Source organism: Hydra viridissima, unplaced genomic scaffold, assembly GCF_058129835.1.
Source record: "Hydra viridissima isolate aposymbiotic clone 2 unplaced genomic scaffold, HvirCarnegie_v1 scaffold_9, whole genome shotgun sequence".
Classification (NCBI taxonomy): Eukaryota; Metazoa; Cnidaria; class Hydrozoa; order Anthoathecata; family Hydridae; genus Hydra; species Hydra viridissima.
In genome coordinates this window covers 5,976,424-5,998,193 of record NW_028324308.1, presented here as the reverse complement: position 1 = coordinate 5,998,193, position 21,770 = coordinate 5,976,424, and the positions used below count along the sequence as shown (strand labels likewise).

The following is a 21,770-nucleotide window of genomic DNA, read 5'->3' as shown; positions in this document are numbered from 1 at the left end:
GCGGGATTTTTCCTGGCGGGTTCTTTTCTAATGGGTTGATTGGACATGGTTTTTACTTGCAATTTATTTCTTGACGCTGAAAAATGTATATTTATTGATTTATTGTTTTTAAAAATATATTTAACTTTGATTAACTTAATTGGAGTGATGAACTGATTCAAGGGCCCCGAAGGAAAATTTCAGCATGAATGAAACGATACATTAACAAAGAAAACATCAAACAAAAACAACAAGTCTTAAAGCAAGGAAAATTAACATTAATGTCCCGTATAAAAAGAACGAGGATTTTGAGATTCGAAAAGTTAATATCGAAGAAACAAATTTAAATGTGAATTATTTCCCATGCTATGAATGCGCTTGATAGGCCGAACAACCCAGCATATATCAACCTAAAAAAAATATTCATACAGAGCCCTTTTAATTAAGAGTAAAAACACTATATAAAATATCTGTTCATTAGAAAAAAGGTTAAACTATTTTATTTACATAAAATAAAATGTTTGTTGAAAGGCTTGATCAAATATATAATTTATTTATACTTTTTAGCGTGCGACTTTAAAAATCACAAAATAGTTTATGTACATGTTAAAGATATTTTCAACTCTTTATTTTGAATAGTTAAGAGTTTCATAAAAGTCAGCAGGTGTAAATAAGTTACCATATAAAAAAAAACAACCTTAAAAATTACTCCTTCAAACAAGTAAAATTATAAATAAGTATATCGATAAAGAATAATTAATTTATGAAATTGGACTCTTTACAACCATTTGCAAAAACATACATGTGAGGAGTTATGCAGAACATTTTTAATAAATTTTAAATATTACAGTAGTTAAAATAAAGCAGTCTGTTCTCAATCCATACATTTTTACAATGAACTTTAATCACATGATTGAATTTAATTGATGAAAAAGACTCAACAATATTTTTGAATTATATACTCAACAATATTTTCATGTAGCTAATAAAGTATTATGCGTAAATGGTGATATCTAAAAACAAGGCATATCACAACAGTTGAACTTTTTTTTCAGAAAAAGTTTGTTCTTTAATCTATTCTACTGTATGAAACAAAATAAAAATATAATCAAGACAACTGTTCAATAATTACTGGTTATTCAATGCTACCCAAGTTTTACTCTATCCAAGATACTTATGCCATAGCAAACACGATCGTAATGAGAATCATTAAAACATTACTTTGTCAAGTCTATTAACAAAATCCTGTTTTCTTACATATAAATAATCTATTCTATGCTTAAGAGTGTTCTAACTTCTTGCAAAAAATTGCTTTTTTTATTTGCCTATCAAAATGCCCAAGAACAGCAATACTAACGACATAAGTTATTCTATGCTCATCTAAAGCATTAAAGAATATGTCTCATGAAAATGTCCACACCATCTCTAACTGGGTATGTTGCAATTAACTTATTTGTCATAATCCTATAACTACACTCAACTGATGAAGCGCCAGAATTTTGTGAATCACTGAAGCAATTTTATGGTTGATTCATTAAGTGTTTTTTATTAGATTACCCATCAAAAACCTATGACCAGCTTATGAGTGCAGGCTAAGCATAGAAGGTCTATCTTAAACTTAAATTCCAGAAAAACACAATTTATCAACTGACATGCATTATTTGTAACCAGCTATTTGATCCATCTTATCAACTAAATTGTAAAGGCCAGAAATATATGCTTAAGCTGTTCCATTATACAGTGAGAACTTCAGCAAGTTTAATTATCCTTTTGTCTAATACCACAGCAAGTTGATTTTAGTTTCTGATGACACTAAAGCTGCAAAACTCTTTCTGTCTCAATGTATTGTAAATGCAATGTCAGAAATGAATATTGCACAGATCTTTTTAGTAATATTTTCTCAATGCTGACACTAAACATATCTAATTGATTTTAAATTAATGGCATTTTACCTGGGTCATTGTCAAATAATTTAGCAGGGTCTGCTAAGATATATGTACACACAATATTAATATATTATAATCTCTGGAAATCAGACAAAGTGAAAAAAATTGCTTAGATCACAATTTTTTTAAAAAGATTAGTTTCTTTTTACAAACAAGTCTGCTTTATGACCTTGAGCTCCAAATAGTATTGTTTTAAATTTAAAAGTTACATTTAACATTACAGAGAACAAGATAAGAGGGCATGACTGAAGAAAAATACTTTTATCTTAAAATTATTCTTGAAAACTTCACCTACCTAAGATTTCAATAAATTGTCTATAAAAGCTAACTAATTTGTTACTAATCGCACAAAATTTAAAATTTAACTCTTAAAAAACTGTTATTGAATAAATAACAATATGGAAGATTCTTTTTCCATATTGTTATTTTCTTAATTAGAGTATTTTAAAATATATGAAACTAATCATTATTATTGGCTTGGTCATAATATACAAAACTGATAATTATTGTCTTCATAACTTTTAAAATATTTATAACAAATACTCATAACTCTATTTTTTTTTTTTTTTTTTTTTTGAATACAATAATATATTTAATGTTATAAAACCATTTATTATTAAACTGATAATAATTGGATTCATAATTTTTCATAGAATTAAAAATAAATAGGTAAAAAAAACTAATTTTAAAAGAATCTCTCACAACAACTTTCATACCACCCATGAAAAAGTTAAGACTTTGAAATTAGATATCCACAGAAAAATCTGTAATTATGTACTACAAAATTAAAAAATAGTTAATTTTATTCTTATTGATGTTACAAGGCCAGGCTTTTCATGGAAGTGGTGTGCATGTGTGAAATCAATATATTGTAAATAAAAGCTAAAATACCTTTTGTCAGTATTGGTGAATGTTTCATAGAGCTTTGCCGGACTTACAGGGTTTGCCTTGAGCAGATGAATATTTTTTGTATTAATTGCTTGCCTTTCTAAAAGTACCTCAGGGGCATTTATAAAATATTTTTCCCAATATAAATGATCAACAGTATATGTTTTTCCATCTCGTTTTCTCGTTTTGGGACTTGCTTTTTTACCTTTTCGACTCTTTAAAAGTTGCCACTTTTTTAAGCCTCTTCTTTGAAATGCATTCAAAACTTGACGATCGACAAAATTAAGAAAGGTTGAAGAACTGTAAAGTAAACGAGTGGCCATTAGTGACTAGCTAAAACAGTGGGTACCTTCATCCATTAAGAGTCTTTAGATGTGTATTAGTTTCAAAAACGGAACCATTTGGTCTGGCAACAGCAGGCAGTACCTTGCCCACTCCGTACTGTCTTCCATGCGTCCGAATCAATCAGTTAATCGAGAAATCCCCAAGACAGCAAATGAAATTATATTTTTAGTTATGGTATTTTCGTATAAAATACTTAAAATCTCTTGTTTGACTTAATTTCCATAAACTTAGAATCACAGAAGAGCCACAGAATTTTGATGGTCAAAATATTCCAGTAGTATGGTCTAAAAGTATGGTCAAGAAAAGGCTGAGAGGGGTTTTTCGCCTGGGAATTTGTCTGTGTGTGGTCTATATATATATATATATATATATATATAACTACTATGAATTGCGGATTCCAGGACATTGATAGCCTTTCCATACTTAAGGAATTCAAGATGGCGTCGTGTTTTTAAAAATGTAAATTGTTATTAGAATTCCATCTCATTGTTAATATCATGCTGGAACCTGCAAAGAAGTATAAAACTGTATCTTTTTCGTAATTTATTTCATAATGTTAAAGAGTTGATCATAGTCCATAAATGTAAAGCATGGTTTCAGTTTGTAGTGTCCGAGGGCTAGCGTGTGAATACCGTCTTGTAAGATGTGCCTTTTGTCGTCGTTAGCGCTGAGAGCAACTTTGTTGATTTCTTCGGTGTGAATATTGTGAAGATGAGATCGTATTACGTTCATGGTTGCAAGCTTTTCATTTCCACTTAATAAGCAGTCTTTATAATCTTGATGAGTGATGTGTTTTTGAATATTCTCCATGGTTTGTTATTTTAAAAAAAATTTATTCTTTAAAAATTTCACCACAAGGTATTGATAACTTCTTGAAAGTCAAGACCTTCATTCAATTTTTTCAAGATGTAAAGACACAAATGACCACAATAAGACGTATCACCAAATTGAACTCTCTCGCTGTTGTAATAAACTGGGCTTTTCAAATAATCGACAAGTTCGATAAGAGGAGGCTGAGCATAAGAGTCAAAGCTGTATTTTTTGTCACCGTCTTTATACCAACACACCCAATGAAACCCACCAGTGCTTGAATCTCCCGTATTAACAATGCCACATTCTTTTTTTCTTTGCTTTTCCGGCAATTCATCCCTCACAAAAACACCTCTAAAGTTTTTCAATTTTAACTGTTTAGCAGCCTTTATCAATTGAAAGTTAGTTAAAGCCTCATTGGGTAAAACAATTCCTTCTACGTCAATCCATTGAAAGTCGATCATTTTTTTAATTTCTTAAAAAGTTTATCCGAATTTTTTAACAAGCGATTTTCATAGAATAGCACCTAAAAAGGGAATGCTATTAAAAGGTGAGTTGGGTCCGAGCAATAAGCCAGATCCAATAGATTGATAACCTTTTCCAGTTTTAATGAAGAGTCCATCACCGTGAACATTTTTAGTCCATGGGGTGATAAACAATCCTTCTCCACCTAAAGTTTTTATCTTCATTCCATTTCCATTTTTGCTCATGTAAAAAAGACCTCGCCCAGCAATTTTATCAACCATAGCAGAGCCGGCAGAAGAACCCACACCTGCTAACAATCCGGTAGCTAGAGCAGGAACTACTCTTGTAGCAAGAGTGCTACCTAACATACCTAATAACGGTAGAAGAGCTCCGATGAATCCTCCTTCTATTTTCGAGTTGTATGCAATTTGTCTTTTGCTTAATTTGAGTGTAACACTTTTTCCAGCTTCATACGCTTTTCTAATTTTGTTTAATTGCGCATTAGTGATAGCGAGAACATGTTTACCGTTCAAGTCTTGATGAGAAAGCTTAATGCTAGTATCGGTTTTATCATGCATAGCTTTTTTAATTTTATCAGATTGACTCGGTGAGATGTTAATTTTGATGTTTTGATAATTGCTCATTTTTTATGTATTAAAAATTATTTATTTCACTTCTCGAATATGATATCGCATTGTAATATCCTCTCCACGAAAATCAACCAAATCTCCATTCTGATCAATGATGCGAGTAACCATTGTTGAAATTTCAAACAGTTTAACAGGAAGATAAATTAAATGCATTGGTCTCTCGATGATTTTATAGCCTGGACTAACATTTGGATAAAAGGAGTAAATGCAATTTAATTGGGTTCCATTAATATAGGATGATCCGATAACGTTGTTAACGATTCTGATGGTGTTAATGCTTGAAATTCTAACGATATTATCCGACTCGTATTCGGAATTGGAATTTAATTTTCTTTTAGTAAACCCTAAAACTGAAGAGATGCTGTTCTCCACGTTAAAGTCAATCAAATAATTCAAACCAAGTTTAATGGTTGATTTTAAAGTATTAAGATTGATTCCAATTTGAAGGTTGTTTGGAGAGTAATTAATTTTATTTGCAATAATATAACTTCCACGTTGAGCTGTTTTTATTGTGTTAAAAATAGACTTTTGCAAATACTCATTGATGTCTTTAATGTCATAGCTTCCTGATGGAATGATAATGTTCTCCCAATGAGCTCCATTGTTCATGCTGTATTTGAAAGAATTGTTTTTACTGTTTACATTTGGAGTGCTGTTGTAAGTCTCAAGACCGAGAAAAGCCATTTCATAACTTTTTCCTTCGTCAAAAACGATTTTATCCAAAAAATCAGTGGTGATAACACTTGATTTTCCATCTACATCGATGATTATACCTGTCATTTTTAAAATAAAAATTATTTTTTAAATTGTTTTAGAAAAATAAAAAATCATCAAACCCACTTCGATACTTTCCCTCGTTCTTTTTAGAAGAGAGATCAATGACAGCAAATCCGTGAGGTTCATTCCAGCAATGATTGCAAAAGGCTTTAAATTCTTCTATTTTCATATCGCAGGAAACGTGATCTTGATAAATGTGATTAACGCTTTTTTGATCTTGTTTAAAGAGACAGATAAAGTTAGCATTTTCTCTAATGGTATGTCTTGGAATCTCGAAATAGTTTTGAGCGAGGTAAAAGCAGTCGACGTTAGAGTGTCTTCCTCGGATGTAGTATTTTTCACATTTGTTTTGATTAGTTAATTGCAAATCGTCAAAGATCATTAAATTGTTTTTGGATGAATCAAGATCTTCAGGATTAGGCACATCGTCTGCTGTTTCGAAAAATTGACATTCCATATCATCATTGTTGGAATATTTTTTTGAAAGATCGTTAATAACATCTTCATGGATTAAATTCAATTTTTCCATTTCGTCTTGTACATCATCCGTTAACAAATCAACAATATCCTTTTTAGGAAGTTTATTTTCGAAGGATCTTTTGAGTATTTTGTATTCAGGTTGGAAAAGGGATTTTCCAAACACTTGCAAGCGGTTATAATCGAGCCATCCAGGTCTTAAAAGTAAATTGAGCAGCAACGTTGTTTTTCCGTATCCAGACTTTCCAACGATGATTCCTCGAATGCTTCTAGGTAAAAGCTTGCTGTTGTTTCTTTTGGTTTTTCCAATTTTACACGACAATTTCATCACTTCCATATTTTTTTATATTAAAAAAGTTTTTATATATGTTAAAAAAATGTACTGTGTTAAGTGTAGAAGAGAGACTGAAACCATTCACTTGAAAAACGAGATCACAAAAAACAATAGAAATATGCTTAAAGGAACTTGCGTTATCTGCGGAACAACTAAATGCAAATTTGTTTCTGCAAATGAAGTCAATGGAGGAGACTTGGTGGAATCGATCAACAATTTTTCGAAAAAAATAAAGCTTCCATGGGCAAAGTTTCCAGGAGAAATGCACATTCCAGGGATGAATTTTGCTGGACCGGGAACCAATTTAGACAAAAGACTCACATCCACCGATATGTATCAAGAGTGGAGTAAACCGGTGGATAGAGTAGACAATGCAGCATACCACCACGATTTAGCTTACAAATATTTAAACGATGTTAAAAGCAGAAATGTAGCAGATCAAATGATGCTTGAAGAAATGAACTCCATTCCAAACCCCACTCAAAAAGAGATTAACGAAAGAAAACTGATCACTCCCATCATCAAAGCCAAAGCTAAATTCGGATTAGGTGTGAGTGATTTGAAATGGACGGATCAGCTTGCAGAGGAGCTTCATAAACCGGTGATTCATCATTTTAAAAGAAGAAAAGTGTTTGTGAACGGCATTGATGAGATATGGGCTGCTGATTTGGTGGACATGCAATTGTTTTCAAAATTCAACAACGGCGTAAAATATTTGCTCATGGTGATCGACGTGTTTTCAAAGTATGGATGGATCGTTCCGTTAAAAAGCAAAACAGGTCTTGAAGTAGCTGAAGCGATGAAAAAGATTTTCACAGAAAGAAAATGTATTAAATTGTGGGTGGATAAAGGAAAAGAGTTTTACAACAAGCATGTACAAGCTCTAGGTGTGCAATTATACTCCACTGAAAACGAGGAAAAAAGTTCTGTTGTCGAGCGATGGAACAGAACGATGAAAGAGAGAATGTTTAAATATTTTTCAGCCAACAACACTCATAAATACATTGACGTATTGGATGAGATGGTGAAAAATTATAACAACACCAAGCACTCTTCCATCAAAATGACTCCAATGGAAGCTAGCGACGAAAAGAATAAAGGTAGGGTATGGTGGAATCTGTATGGAAAGGATCAAACATTACCAGCAAAACCAAAATTCTTAATGGGTGACAAAGTGAGGATCGTAAAAAAGAAGTCTCATTTTGAAAAGGGGTATACACCGAGATGGACTGAAGAGGTTTTTACCGTGTTAAATGTTCAGCATACTAATCCACCCACGTATAAAATCGTTGATGCTAACGGTGAAGAAATTAAAGTTACCTTTTACGAACAAGAAATGCAAAAGACTAATCAAGACATATTTAGAATTGAAAAAGTCATTCGTAAGCAAAAGAACAGATCCTTAGTCAAATGGTTTGGATATCCAGACTCTTTCAACTCATGGGTGAATAATGAAGAATTGATACGTTTGCAAAAATAGACACGCTGTTTTTGTATGACAAGAAAAAAAATTGAAAATGACTTAAATAAATTTCTTTTCATATAAAAAATAACAATGAGTATGTCAGATAATGAATTTTTAGAAGACGATGATAGTTCTGTTGCTGAGGATAGGCCTTACAATTGGTATATGTTGGTTGACCCTGAAGATGATGATCCAGAGGATATACCTAACAATAATATTGCTCCTCGCAATAGACTTATATTAGTTGACCCTGAAGATGATGATGACCCTGAAGATTTGCCTTACAATAGACCTTACAATGATACTATAGTTTTAGATTACAATTCGATGAGTGTTGAAGAACAAAATGAATATGATGATTATATATATAATGAATTGTTACAAGATATGCATAATGATGATGAAAGCGTAGAATACATTAATGAGGAGGAGAAAAGAAATAGATTAATTGAGGTGTTGATTGAAGGTTTTAAAAAGGATGAATATAGAGTGTGTGCTTCTGCTGCTTAAAACGATAATCATTTTATTCTTTACATGTGAGTAATAAAATGAACTAAAAATTTATTTTTAATATGTAAAAATGCATGCTCCTCACAAGTTTTTTAGAAATGTTGTCCCAGCAGAAGTTCATAGTTTGGATTTGCAATTAAAAATTTTGGAAGAGAGGGTTAGAGAGTTGGAGAAAAGAAGACCAAACAACATTATTGTGTCTACGAAAACGTTAGATCATCCACCTTATTTCAACGTTAATGAACAATATGAGATTTTTGCTCAGAAAGACATTAAATTTGCTGCTCTCTCACATACAATGATAGCTTTATCCATTGGGTTGAATTTGGAGAAAGGTGTTGCAGTGATAACATTAATGAATAAAATTACTGATCAATTGAATTATAGAAAAAACGAAGTTATTATTTCAGAGTCTGTAGATGATGTTATTATAGACGTGAATAGTAACAGCAAACAGGACGTGATTGTTAAAAAAGGAGAAAAACTTTGTAAGATTAATTACATTGATTTAAAATAATTTTTATTAATAAAAAAAAATGGAAATATTGAATGAAAAACTTTATCCAGTTCTTCCATCCGCTCCTGCAGATGAAGGAGGACACAATTACCGTCTTCAGAAAATAAGCGAAATTCAGAAAGAGATAGAGAGTGAAAAAGCAAAGAGAGTACATCTAAGCAAAAAGTATCATCGCGTGTTTAGAATCATTTCGAATGTGGACAATGTGATGCAAGGATTATGTATAGCATTGGGTGCGACTGGAATAGGGCTTTTGTCAACCATTATTGCTAGTCCTATAGCAATTGCGTGTGAAGGTGTGGCTATTGGAATGGGGTTTTTATCCATTGTAGGAGGACAAGTCAACAAAAAACTAGCATTGAAAGCGGAGAAGCATGAAAAGATCAAAGTGTTGGCTGAGTCAAAATTGAACACGATTAGCGAGCACATTTCCAAAGCGTTGATGGATGGAAAAATAAACGATTCAGAGTTTCAATTGATTCTTGATGAGCTTCAAAAATTTAAATCCTTGATGGATGAAATACGAACCAAAACCAAAAAGGGAATAGATGAAGTTACTAAAGAAAACTTGATCCAAAAAGGACGAGAAGACGCGATTCAAACGTTCAATAACCTTTTTAAGAAAGGATCAACGTAGTCGTAAAAACCAATTTATGTTTTTTTCTACGTATTTTAAGAAAGGATCAACGTAGTCGTAAAAACCAATTTATGTTTTTTTCTACGTATTTTAAAAAGATGTTTTTCTTTAAAATACAAGACCCTAACAAGAGGGATGAAATTGTGAAAGAAATTAATGACAGACGAAAGAGGATTTATCAGAACAGCATCAACGACAACATTTCAGATACGAATTTTCAAGCTGATGTGAGCAAGCTATTTAAACCCATCATCGAGAGCAATGAAAAGATGCTTAAAGGAAAATTTGTATCCAAAATGCCTTTCGAAGTGAACAAAGTTGGAGATAAAATGTACATTGGAAAAATGGAGGTTGAAATAGATGGAAATGATATCATTGTCGGTGAAGAAAAGTATAATGGAACAAAAGGTCTTTGGGAACTGATGACTGAATTAACAATACCAAAGAGCTATACCGATGAAGATTTGCAAAATTATGAAAAAATTTTAATGGATAGTGATGCTATAAGATCTGATTCACAACCGCATAAACCGAAATCATCAAGAAGACCAAAGTATCAACAACTTATTGCTCCTATTTGGGAAAAAATGATGCGTATTGAAAAAGGTAAAAAAGGTAGTGGTGTCATTATACTTCCAAGCGATTCAAACGCTCTTGTGGAAAAGCTTGAATTGAGTATTGCTGCATGGCATGCTGGGAATAAAGAGTCAAGAAATGTGGCTGTTGCTATTTGCGATGAGCTGTTGAGACAGGGGGAGATTAATAAAGAGGAATATAAATCGTTAATGAGGACTATTGATAAAATTATTTAAAAAAAGTGTTTTATTTAAAAAAATGCTCATTGTGAACAAAAGAAGATATGTGAAAAAGAACGTTGTTGGTGGAGGTGGTATTGTGGACATGATTAAAAATTTCATAAAAAGAGCAGCTGCGTCAAGTGTGTCAAAAGCAACAGTGAATTTGCTTAAAAATGCTGCTACAAGTAAAATTGGACAAGAAGCGATTACAGCTGCAAAATCTGCTGGGACAGAGTTAGCCTTTTCAGCCATTTCCGCTGCTAAAGATGTAGCTATTGATAAAGGTAAAAAGACCATTGAAAAATTAAAGACTGGTTCATCTATTCAAAGTAAGAAAATGTCTAAAAAGAACGCGATTCGAATTCAAGACCTGGTAAAAATGGGACAGGGTATGAAAATAGCATGAAGATAGCATTCTGTTGCGATGACTTGCAATGAGAGACATTTAAATGAATTAAATAATTTTTTTATTATATAAAAAATGATAAGTACTGAGCGATTAAGAGTTACTGAGAACCCAGAGTATGATATTGGTATTGAAAAAGTTGATTTTTTTGAGTATCTTCCAACCAATCTTGATTTAAATTCTTCAGGCACGATTACTTTTGAGATTGACTGTCAATCGATTCAAACAGTACCATCAGAGGCTTACATTCTTATTGAAGGAGTGTTGAAAAAGAGCGATGGAACCTTTTACGATGCTAAAGACAACATTGCACTGGTGAACAACGCTTTGATGTATTTGTTTAATGATGTGACTTATGACTTGTCGGGAGAGCAAGTGGAAAGAGTGATGTATCCAGGTCCAGCCACCACCATACTTGGATTGATGAAATATCCTTATGGATTTCAGTTTGCTGATGGATTAAAACAGATGTGGTATATGGATACGTCAAATCTTGTTGGAAATTCAGGATTCAATGTTAGACGAGACCACTTGTTTGCAGACACTACATCCGTTGGAGCTTTTTCGTTTAAAATTCCGTTGAAGCACATTTTTGGATTTTGCGAAACCTATGACAAAGTTGTTTATGGGTTTAGACATACCATCACCTTTACAAAGAAAGAATGCGATGATGCAATTTATAGAGCGGAAAGTGTTAGTGCAGGAATGATCAACCTTAAAAAATTCAGACTTTATATGCCTCGCGTTGAATTAGATATTTCGAAAAAGACTGATTTCATGAATTTAATAGCTCAAAAAATTCCCATTCAAGTGGCTTATAAATCAAACAAATGTGAAAGACAGCTTATTCCAGCCGGTCAAACAGAATTTACCTGGTCGCTTGGAAGAGTCACTGACAAAAGCATTCCAAGATTTATCTTGTTCGGACTTCAGACAAACAGAAATTCCAGTCAAACAGTTAATCCGTCACTATTCGACCATTGTGATGTTAGCAATTTTTACGTGACTGTTAATGGAATAAAGTATCCAAATTACAATTACGACTTGAATTTTGGAGAAAAGAGAGTGGTTATGGCTTATTCAGATGCGTTCTCTTTTGATGAAAAATATTACGGCACAAATGAACTTGTTTGTCAATCTGGGTTAAGCTTGCTTGAATATATAAAATTATACCCGTTGTTCTTTGTGGATATCAGCAAGCAAAAAGAAAGAATGACGTCGGAAACAGCTGAATTAGTGGTAAACCTTAAATTTCGAACTTCAACTATTGCAAATACCGTTATTTTTGCAGTGGTGATCTCTGACAAACTGCTTAAATTTGTTTCAGACGGAACCAACATGACTGCTGTTTATTAAGTTTATTAAGATATCTTTTCAGGAAAAAATTGAAAGTGACTTAAACAAAAATCTTGGTATAATAAAATGAGATATACAACATCGTATTTGAAAAATTTGTTGAATGAAAACGGCGTTAGTAAAACAGCAGATGATTTAATAACGTTGATGATGCTTGCGGTTGAAAACAACTTGATCAGTAAAGATGAGATTTTAGAAAGAGCAAAAGAAAAAAAAGTAAAGCTTCCTCCAAAAGAAAAAAAACCTGTTGATCCAAAATGGGAATGGCTTAGTTTAGTTAAGAAAAAGCCCATCACTGTGAGAATAACCGACATAGAAACGGGTGAGGTGACTGAATACAAGTCTCTTTACAAAGCGATGGCAGGAACTGGACGTGGATGGAGATATTTAGAGCGTCGAGATGGAAAGGTGGATAATGGAATCAAGATTGAATTTTTAAATTCTGAAAAGCTTGAAAAACGTAAAAAGCAGCAAAATTGATTTTTTAACTTTTAACATGTTAAAAAATTGACTTAAATAAAATTCTTGGCATAAATAAAAAGATGGAGAGGAAGTATGTGATTGAATTTGATACCATGGGTCGTGCGCATCTGTTTGATGAAGAAAAAGAAATTCATGCGGTTGGATGTGAATTTACTGCACATGACGAGTGGGGAAGAAAGTATACGATTAGATTTGATGAAATGGGTCAAGCACATGTATACGACTCAATAAGCGAAATTTTTGCCAATTATCTTGTTTCATAAATTTTTAATTCTCCCGCGAAAAGAATTAAAAAACGGTAAAAACTTTTCGAAGAAGAAAATATGCTGAAAGTGTGCCAAGATTTAAAAAATTGAATTGACTTAAAGAAAATCTTGGTATAATAAAAATGAGTATCTATTCTTCAAAACCAGATTTAATTGCTAAAGAGCGAAAAATTGAATGCACCGAAAAAAAATTTCTTTCCCTTAATAAAATGGGTGATAAAACTGATGCTAAAAAGCAAAAAGCAAAAACTACCGCCAAAGAGCGAAAAATTGAAAGTGACTTAAACAAAAATCTTTCCGTAATAAAAATGGAAAGTAAAACTGTGAAAGAATTAAAAGAAATTGCTAAAGAGGAGAAAATAAGAGGATACTCTAAAATGAGAAAGGAGGAACTTATAATGGCTTTGCAGCCTCCTAGAGTTGTCTCTGCTCCTGCTGCTCTTCGTAGGCGAACGACTGAGGCAAGACCGCTGCCTGAAAGACCTACCATGGTTAGGTTTGTTCGACCAGCTGTAAAAGTTTCTATAAAGCCGGCAAAAGTTTCATTAAAGCCAACAAAAGTAAGGATTGTTGTTAGTCCTGAAAGACCTGTGTCTACCCCAAGACCGGTTCCAGCACCTAGACCTGTGACAGCTCCAAGACCGAGGTCTAGCAACTTGATTTCATTCGAGCCTTCTACTCTCTTGCAAAATCAGACGACAAGAGATGAACCCTCTATTCTTGATACATCAGTCGAGGATTCAACAAACGTTATTACACCTAGACCGGTTCCTGCACCAAGACCTTTATTTTCAACTCTGACAAAAGTTGCAAAAAGTGTGGCATCCTATGTTAAAACTAAGTTTAATGATGTTAAAGAATGGATAGAACCCTATGTTCCTGAAGTTGTCAAGAAGAAGGTAAGCGAATCAGCAAAACAAATCGATAAAAAGATACAGTCTATCAAATCGCTTGTATCAAAAACAGTATATAAACAGCCTGTACCAAAACCATTTACAGTAAAGTTTAAAATGACTGAACATTCGGCAGAGAATTCTGTGAGGCAATTTTCCTATAGACCTTCTTCTCAATATCAAGACATTGCATCCTTTTTTAATTTGGTAAGAGAGTCTGCCATTCAAACCATGGAAGGAGAAAGGAATACAAAAGTAAGAATTATTTTAACGTGTGAAATGAAATCTGTAAGCATGATGACTGGTGAAGAAGTGACTCGGGAAGCAAGCTTTTCATCAAGATCAGAGATTGTTCTAGCAACTACAAATGTAAGAGAACTCATGGGTGAAATGGAAGGAAAAGTCTTGGAAAGTAGTGTCAAATACAATGCTTTAGGATCTAATTGCACTATATCTAAGATTTTAAGAATGGACATTAACTTTACTGATTACGAGCCTATCAGCGGTTCTTCCTATATTGAGCTGCCTAAAGAGCTGAAAGACAAAAAGGCAATCATCAACATGGAAAACAAGGACGATCAATGCTTTAAATGGTCAGTCACTCGAGCGTTGAATCTGAAAAATACGCATAACGAAAGAATTGACGAAGACTTGGTTCTAAAATCAGAAGAACTGAATTGGGAAGGAATGGAGTTTCCTGTCAAGCTTAATAAAATCAATAAGTTTGAGAAAAATAATCCAGACATTAGCATTAACGTCTTTGGGTATAAAAATGAAAAACTTTACCCTTTGAAAATATCTAAATTTACAGATCGAAAGCACTGTGTTGATTTGTTGTTTATTTCAAACGAAGACACTAACCATTATTGCGTGATTAAAAGTATGAGTCGGTTATTGTCTACACAAACTTCAAAAGGTAAAAGAAAACAACATTATTGCAGAAATTGCTTGCAAGGCTATGACCAGGAAGAAAAGCTTCAAAAACATCGAGAAGACTGCTATAATAACGCTCCAGTAAGAATCGAACTTCCTAAAGAAGGAGCAACTGTTGAATTTAAAAGCTATAACAAGTCTATGAGGGTTCCGTACATCGTATACGCAGACTTTGAAAGTTTCACAAAGCCTATCAGCACTTGCACCCCAAATTCGAAAGAGTCATACACCAAACAATATCAAAAGCACGTTCCAAGCTCCTTCTGCTATTATATCAAATGCTTTGACGATAGCCTTTACAAAGGAGAACCAGTCATGTACACAGCTGAAAGCGAAGAGGATGACGTAGCTCAAAAGTTTATAACCATGCTTGAAGCTGACCTTATAAAGATTCTTGACAAGATTGATATAGTAAAAAAGGAAGTGGTTACTGATAAGGATGAAAAGAATTTTAAGGATGCAACCGAATGCCATATTTGCAATAAAGATCTTAACGGTGATAAAGTCTTAGACCATTGCCATTTAACCGGAAAGTATCGAGGAGCCGCTCATAACAAATGCAACTTGGATTATAAAATTCCAAAATTCATTCCTGTTGTCTTTCATAACTTGTCTGGTTATGACGCTCATTTGTTCATCAAGAAATTAGGTGGAAAGCTCAATTGTATACCCAACAATGAAGAAAAATATATCAGCTTCTCGAAAAAAATCAAAGTGAGAGAATTCACTGATAAGAAAGGTAAACTAAAGGAAGTAATGAAAGAGCTAAGGTTTATTGACAGCATCAGATTCTTACCCTTCGGTTTAGAAAAACTAGCTAAAAATCTAACTGACGAACAGTGCAAAAACGTTGCTCAATATTACTCTGGAGAAAAGTTTGATTTGATAAGGAAAAAAGGCATTTACCCTTATGACTGGGTGAACTCCATTGAGAAATTCACTGAAACGCAATTACCTCCTATTGAAGCATTCTATTCCAAGCTAAAAGATGAATCAGCAAAAGTGAAAGACTATGCACATGCTCAAAACGTTTATAGCGAATTTGAGTGTAACACCTTTAAAGACTATCACGAATTATATAATATTTCAGACGTCTTGATACTTGCAGATGCATTTGAAGATTTCAGAAACACATGTCTCAGTCATTACGGTCTTGATCCTGCTTGGTATTACACATCTCCTGGTTTGGCTTGGGACGCTATGTTAAAGAAAACTAAAATTAAATTGGAATTGTTAACTGATATTAATATGCTCAACATGATACAAAAAGGTATACGTGGTGGAATTAGCATGATCTCCAATCGATATGGAACTGCTAATAACAAATACATGAACAATTCCTACAATCCTTCACAACCTTCGAAATTCATTCAGTATTTAGACGCAAATAATTTATATGGATGGGCTATGTGTAAGCCTCTTCCTTTTAGAGGATTCAGATGGATGACTGAAGATGAACTCTCCAATTGGAAATCCATACCTTGCATTCTCGAAGTCGATTTAACCTATCCTGAAAGTCTACACGATTTACACAACGACTATCCTTTGGCTCCTGAAAGATTAACTATTGGAAAAGTGGAAAAGCTGGTCCCTACTTTAAACAACAAGGAGAAATATGTCATTCATCACGAAAACCTAAAACTCTATGAACGGATGGGTTTAGTTATTACAAAAATTCATCGTGGTATCACCTTTGAAGAAGAACCTTTTATGAAACAATATATTGACCTCAACACTAGATTAAGAACCGAGACTAAAAATGAATCTGATAAAGAATTTTTTAAACTCATGAACAACTCTGTCTTTGGCAAGACCATGGAGAATATTCTAAAACGCGTTGATGTTAGGCTTGTTACCACAAGAAAAGAAGTCTTGAAATTGTCAAGAAAGTCTAATTATGATAGAAATACCATTTTTGATGAAAACCTTGCTGCGGTTCACATGAAAAGAACAATTGTCTACTACGACAAGCCTGTTTACTTGGGAATGAGCATCCTCGATTTGAGCAAAACACTCATGTTTGAGCATCATTACGACTACATGAAACCTAAATACGGGGATAAGCTGAAATTACTCATGACTGATACTGACTCTCTGTTTTACGAAATAGAAACAGAAGATTTTTATCAGGACATTGCTAACGATGTACTTGAAAAATTTGACACGAGCAACTTTTCTAAAGACCATCCTGCTATTGAAAACGCTGGGTTTAAAGTAGGGTTAAATAATAAGATTATCGGTATGTTCAAAGACGAAGCTGGTGGAAAAATAATTAAAGAGTTTGTTGGACTTCGTCCTAAGCTCTACTCTTACAAAACCTATGAAAAAGAAGAGAAAAGATGCAAAGGAATTCAGAAATGCGTAGTTGAAAAGAAAATCACTCATCAAGATTATAAAGACTGCTTATTAAGTGGAAATGAAAAGCTTGCAACCATGAACGTAATACGATCTCATCTTCACAATATTCACACCGAAGAAATCAACAAAGTTGCTCTCAGCGCTAACGACGACAAAAGGCACATCTTACAAGACGGTATTCACACGCTAGCCCTCGGACACTACAAACTGAAACCATGCTTTACATTTATGGACTATGATCAACTCTTTAACATTATGAAATAAATTACGAAAAAGATACAGTTTTATACTTCTTTGCAGGTTCCAGCATGATATTAACAATGAGATGGAATTCTAATAACAATTTACATTTTTAAAAACACGACGCCATCTTGAATTCCTTAAGTATGGAAAGGCTATCAATGTCCTGGAATCCGCAATTCATAGTAGTTATATATATATATATATATATATATATATATATATATATATATATATATATATATATATATATATATATACTTTTTTGTTTTTTCAAATGAATGTAGAACATTTATTTGTTATAAGTTATTAACTTTTCAATCATTCAATTTTGTTTAAATACCAATAAATTTACAAAGTTCGTCCGTTAAAATAGGTTCTGTAACTTTTTATTTATCATATACAAAAATATTTTTAATGTGTTATCATGATTATTTTTTTCTAATTTTCTGTTTTCTTACTGGTGATTTGTTGAATTTCCCCGTCTTATTTCCGGTTGAAAGTGCAGTTAAATCAATCTGCTGATTTCTTAGTTTAAACATTCTTGCACACGTTGAATTTTTTTTTTTATATTTTATACTGGTTTCAATTTAGCTGAAACTTTTTAACTGAAACTTTTTTAGCTGAAACTTTTGAAATTTAGCTGAAAATTTTTCCAAATAAAATTAAAATGAAGCTTTATAGAAGTATTTTTTTTCCTGTTATATATTTTGAATATATTTTTATCCTATTTACCAATAAGTAACTAACTGATAGCTATAGTTACTGGTGACTATAGTTATCAGTAAGTTACCTATCGGTATTTATTAGGGCTTAGTATATTTATCAATATATATAATGTTGATAAATATACTAACCCCTACGTATCGTTATCAGCATATCAAAACTAAACGATAATGAGTTACGATAACGTTAAAATAATCAAAATTACCATACGAAATGGACGCACAAAAGTTATCGTGATGCAGTTTCAATACCGATAACTATTTGTTATCGTAATCGTTTCAAAGATATTATCGGAATTGCAATTTCTTTTTCCTTTTTGTTTCTTACTTTGGTTTGAATTCGGTACTGTTAAATATAGAAAAGCTATATTTAACAGTACCGGATTTCAACCAAAGCAAGTAATAATATTTAAAAGTGTAATTTCTACTATAGTAGAAATTACACTTTTAAATATTACTATAGTAGAAATTAGGAGAAATTTTATAGTAATAATTTTATATATTCTATAGTATTATTTTAAATATTATTACTATAGTAGAAATTAGGAAAAATTAATTATTAATTAGAAAAAGAAATTATTAATTAGGTACACCTACCCGGTCAATTTTTTTTTTTTTTTTGCTAAATAACAATGCTTATCTATGCGATATTTAACCAGTGAAAGCGATATTCAATAAAACCAAATTTAAACTAAAGTTAGTTTCTCATCACAAAGCTCAAATATAAACTCTCCTGAAATACAAAAAACAAAGACAGCACAGAAAATAGGGCTTCAATAAAAGACGGATGATTATAGTTGATTAAGACTTTTCTCTTTAAATTTGAATTTAAATTCAAAAAAGAAACACAATAATGACAATACTAGGAACTGTAAACTTTATGGGGTGAAGCTAAACAACCAACTAAAATTAATTTAATTAAAATTAATTTAATTAAAAAACTGTTTTTTTCTCAAATACGAGGTGATGTTTAAAAAAAACAACAGGTTTTACCATTGCCCTTTTGCTCCTATCATTTTTTTTACAGAAATAAGTATCGCTAATTATCACTAATTATCGCTAAATATCGGAAAATAACGATATTAGCGTTATGAAAATCAAAACGTTGACTTTTGTAATAGTACTTATCGTAATTTTACGATAACTTATCGATTGATTGACGATAGCATTTTACTTGTTGCGATAAAATTCGTATTGAAATATTATCGTATTGTCAAAGTTTCGATACACAGGAGCCTAAAATATACATTAATAATAAATTTATCAGTAAGCTTTATTAATTTGTAAGGGGGCTACTAAAATAAAATAAAAAAGTATACTAGTTTATTTGTTTGCCTTTTTTCTTGTCTACTTCAAATCTAACTATTTGCAAGTCAAGTTGTTGTTACTGTTGCTACAAATGCATGATTGGATCCTAAAACCCCAGGATTATAAAACGTCACAGTTGGGTAGCAGTGAGGTAGCGCAAACGTAACAGTAGTGAGATAGCAGTGAGGTAGCGCATTTATGCTGGCCCTATTTTCTATGTTCTAGTAGCGTTCCAACACAAACTCGTAAATATGTTGCTACAACGTAGCATATTTGTTAGAAAGTAAAAACAATTGGGATAACATATTTTCAATGACAGGTAGAAAGAAATTATTTTACAACACCGAGTAAAGCTCCCTAAAAAATTACAATATCGTTTAAAAAAAAATATTGGCCGAATTCAAAATTTCAATAACCAAATTAAGCATGCTTAAAACGAAGAAATAAGTCTACTTTCTGTGCAATTGTTTTGCAGCCTGCTGAAGAAAAAAATTTTTCTTTATCTGGAAAATAAATTATTTCAGAGGCAACATCTTCAAGGATTCTGTCATCAGGTTGTCTATTGCGTTTTTTAAGTTCTGCTGCTGCACATTGTTTTACATGTTTTCGTTCCAATGGTAGAAATGGAACATAATGGCCTATTAAAGCTGAGGAGATAATTTTAGAATATTTCAAACCGCCTGGCAAATTAAATGCATTTTCTGATATAATTTTACTTATCTCAACACGAGCAATATCTTCTCTGCGTTTCCCCGAGAGAAAATGATTTAAAGTATATTCATTTATTTTATTACCGGCAGTGTTACTTATGAAAATGAAAATATTCTTGCGATAGTCTATGCCATCAATTGAATGATGATAATCAATGTAGGGCTTTAAAACATCTCCAAGACCCTCGGGAATTTTTTCTGCTTCATCAAATATGAATAATGAGCGATCACAGTTATTTGTGGATGATTCAATTACTTCCCTCAATTCTTTTTTGTATTCTTCCAGTTTACTATGATGCGGATAATGTTTTGTTCCAATTTTTTGATAATGAATTTACTATCGAGTCCCTTCTTGAACAAATGCTTTGCAACAATGTCAGATGTAAAACTTTTGCCATTACCTGTCCATCCATCAAAAAACATAACTAATGGTGATGTTGGATGTTTATTCTCAACGTGATATTTCACAGCATCAGCAACAGTTTTACTAGCTATATGCTGCCCAAGTAGTTCTTCATTCAAACTAGTTTCAATACCTGCGGTATCGAGCATCAACCAATTGTTATCGCAACATTCATAAAAATGGCAGTAGAGTTTTGCTATGGAAAGAAATAAAGTCTTTATTCTATCCTTATACTTATGTTATTTTGCTACTTCTTAAAAATAGTCTTAGATACACAAAAATGGTTTTTAAAGAGTTTGGAGACAATACCTGGCATATTCAACAAACACTTTAAAGCAAATTTTCAATAAATAGAAAATTAAAGTAAAAAAATAAAAAGTAGCAGTTAAACTTAACAAAATAATCAAGTCGAAAAATGCTCGTTAAATTGCTACCAGTATATTTTAAGGAATTCAAATTTTTTCTGTTGTACTATTAACTTCGAAGAGATATTACATTAACTAGAATCCAATGAACTTGTTATTATTTGCTGCTTGTTAAAATTTGATAATAAAATAGAAAAACCCAATACGCCAGTAAATCTCTAATGAATTTGTTAAATTTTAGACCCCATAAACTGTCAACCATTAGTCAAGTATTAAAGCAATGTTTTTAAGATTTGAAAACAAATTAGTTGATCGTGATACAATGTTCACCTTGTTTATTGGGATAACTGCTTGATGAGGTCCAAGCCTCAGCCTGTGCAGTTAAAAGGTCTTATGCTTTGATCAGTTTAAATCGTTTTTTTGGTAATTTAACTTTAAGTGGCTAACTCTGGTTAAAATAGAAATTTCAGAACATCTTCACTATATTACAGAAATATACTTAGCATTTTGGTTATGCGTTTCATGAAAAATTAAATTAAAGCTATTTAATTTTGCTTGTAAATCATGTTGTAGACATTACAAACAATTTCATGAAACAATATTTGAGAAAAAGGTCCACTGACAAACATTGCGATTTGGTATTTTCAAACCTTCACGGCTTACTTCTGCATTATAATCGCTAAGTTCTTCATATTAAGAATTAGATTCTTCTTGCTCTTTATCTTTA

The 21,770-nt window shown here is 32.2% G+C and overlaps 5 protein-coding genes and 1 pseudogene across 8 annotated transcripts in view; all 6 read right to left on the bottom strand.

Moving 5' to 3' along the window:
* LOC145185579 (RAC-gamma serine/threonine-protein kinase-like) overlaps positions 1 to 21,770 on the bottom strand; it is a 385,494-nt gene that overhangs the window by 286,741 nt on the left and 76,983 nt on the right. The gene's annotated exons all lie outside the window — the stretch shown is intronic.
* LOC145186156 (cilia- and flagella-associated protein 65-like) overlaps positions 1 to 21,770 on the bottom strand; it is a 259,850-nt gene that overhangs the window by 161,097 nt on the left and 76,983 nt on the right. The gene's annotated exons all lie outside the window — the stretch shown is intronic.
* The window catches only part of LOC145185156 (uncharacterized), a 216,225-nt gene that overhangs the window by 117,481 nt on the left and 76,974 nt on the right, over positions 1 to 21,770 (bottom strand). The window lies entirely within an intron of this gene.
* Positions 1 to 21,770, bottom strand: part of LOC145186157 (prohibitin-2-like) — a 227,685-nt gene that overhangs the window by 129,034 nt on the left and 76,881 nt on the right. The gene's annotated exons all lie outside the window — the stretch shown is intronic.
* On the bottom strand, positions 186 to 3,266 carry LOC149883745 (uncharacterized). Its single transcript, XM_090099117.1, has 2 exons — positions 2,817 to 3,266; positions 186 to 389 (listed from the first exon to the last, which is right to left on the bottom strand). Exons 1-2 carry the CDS (start codon positions 3,134 to 3,136, stop codon positions 323 to 325), a joined length of 387 nt encoding a protein of 128 aa, XP_089955243.1. The 5' UTR covers positions 3,137 to 3,266; the 3' UTR covers positions 186 to 322.
* The window catches only part of LOC149883742 (torsin-1A-like), a 78,875-nt pseudogene continuing 76,976 nt past the window's right edge, over positions 19,872 to 21,770 (bottom strand). Inside the window, exon 3 of the transcript XR_016456024.1 lies at positions 19,872 to 20,874. The product of XR_016456024.1 is annotated as a torsin-1A-like (transcript). The remainder of the gene's footprint in view (positions 20,875 to 21,770) is intronic.

Coding starts and splice junctions, on each gene's coding strand:
- LOC149883745 (XM_090099117.1), bottom strand. CDS start 3,136: ATGGCCACTCGTTTACTTTACAGTTCTTCAACCTTTCTTAATTTTGTC. Junction 390..2,816: donor TTCACCAATACTGACAAAAG/GTATTTTAGCTT, acceptor TATTTTTTTTAG/GTTGATATATGCTGGGTTGT.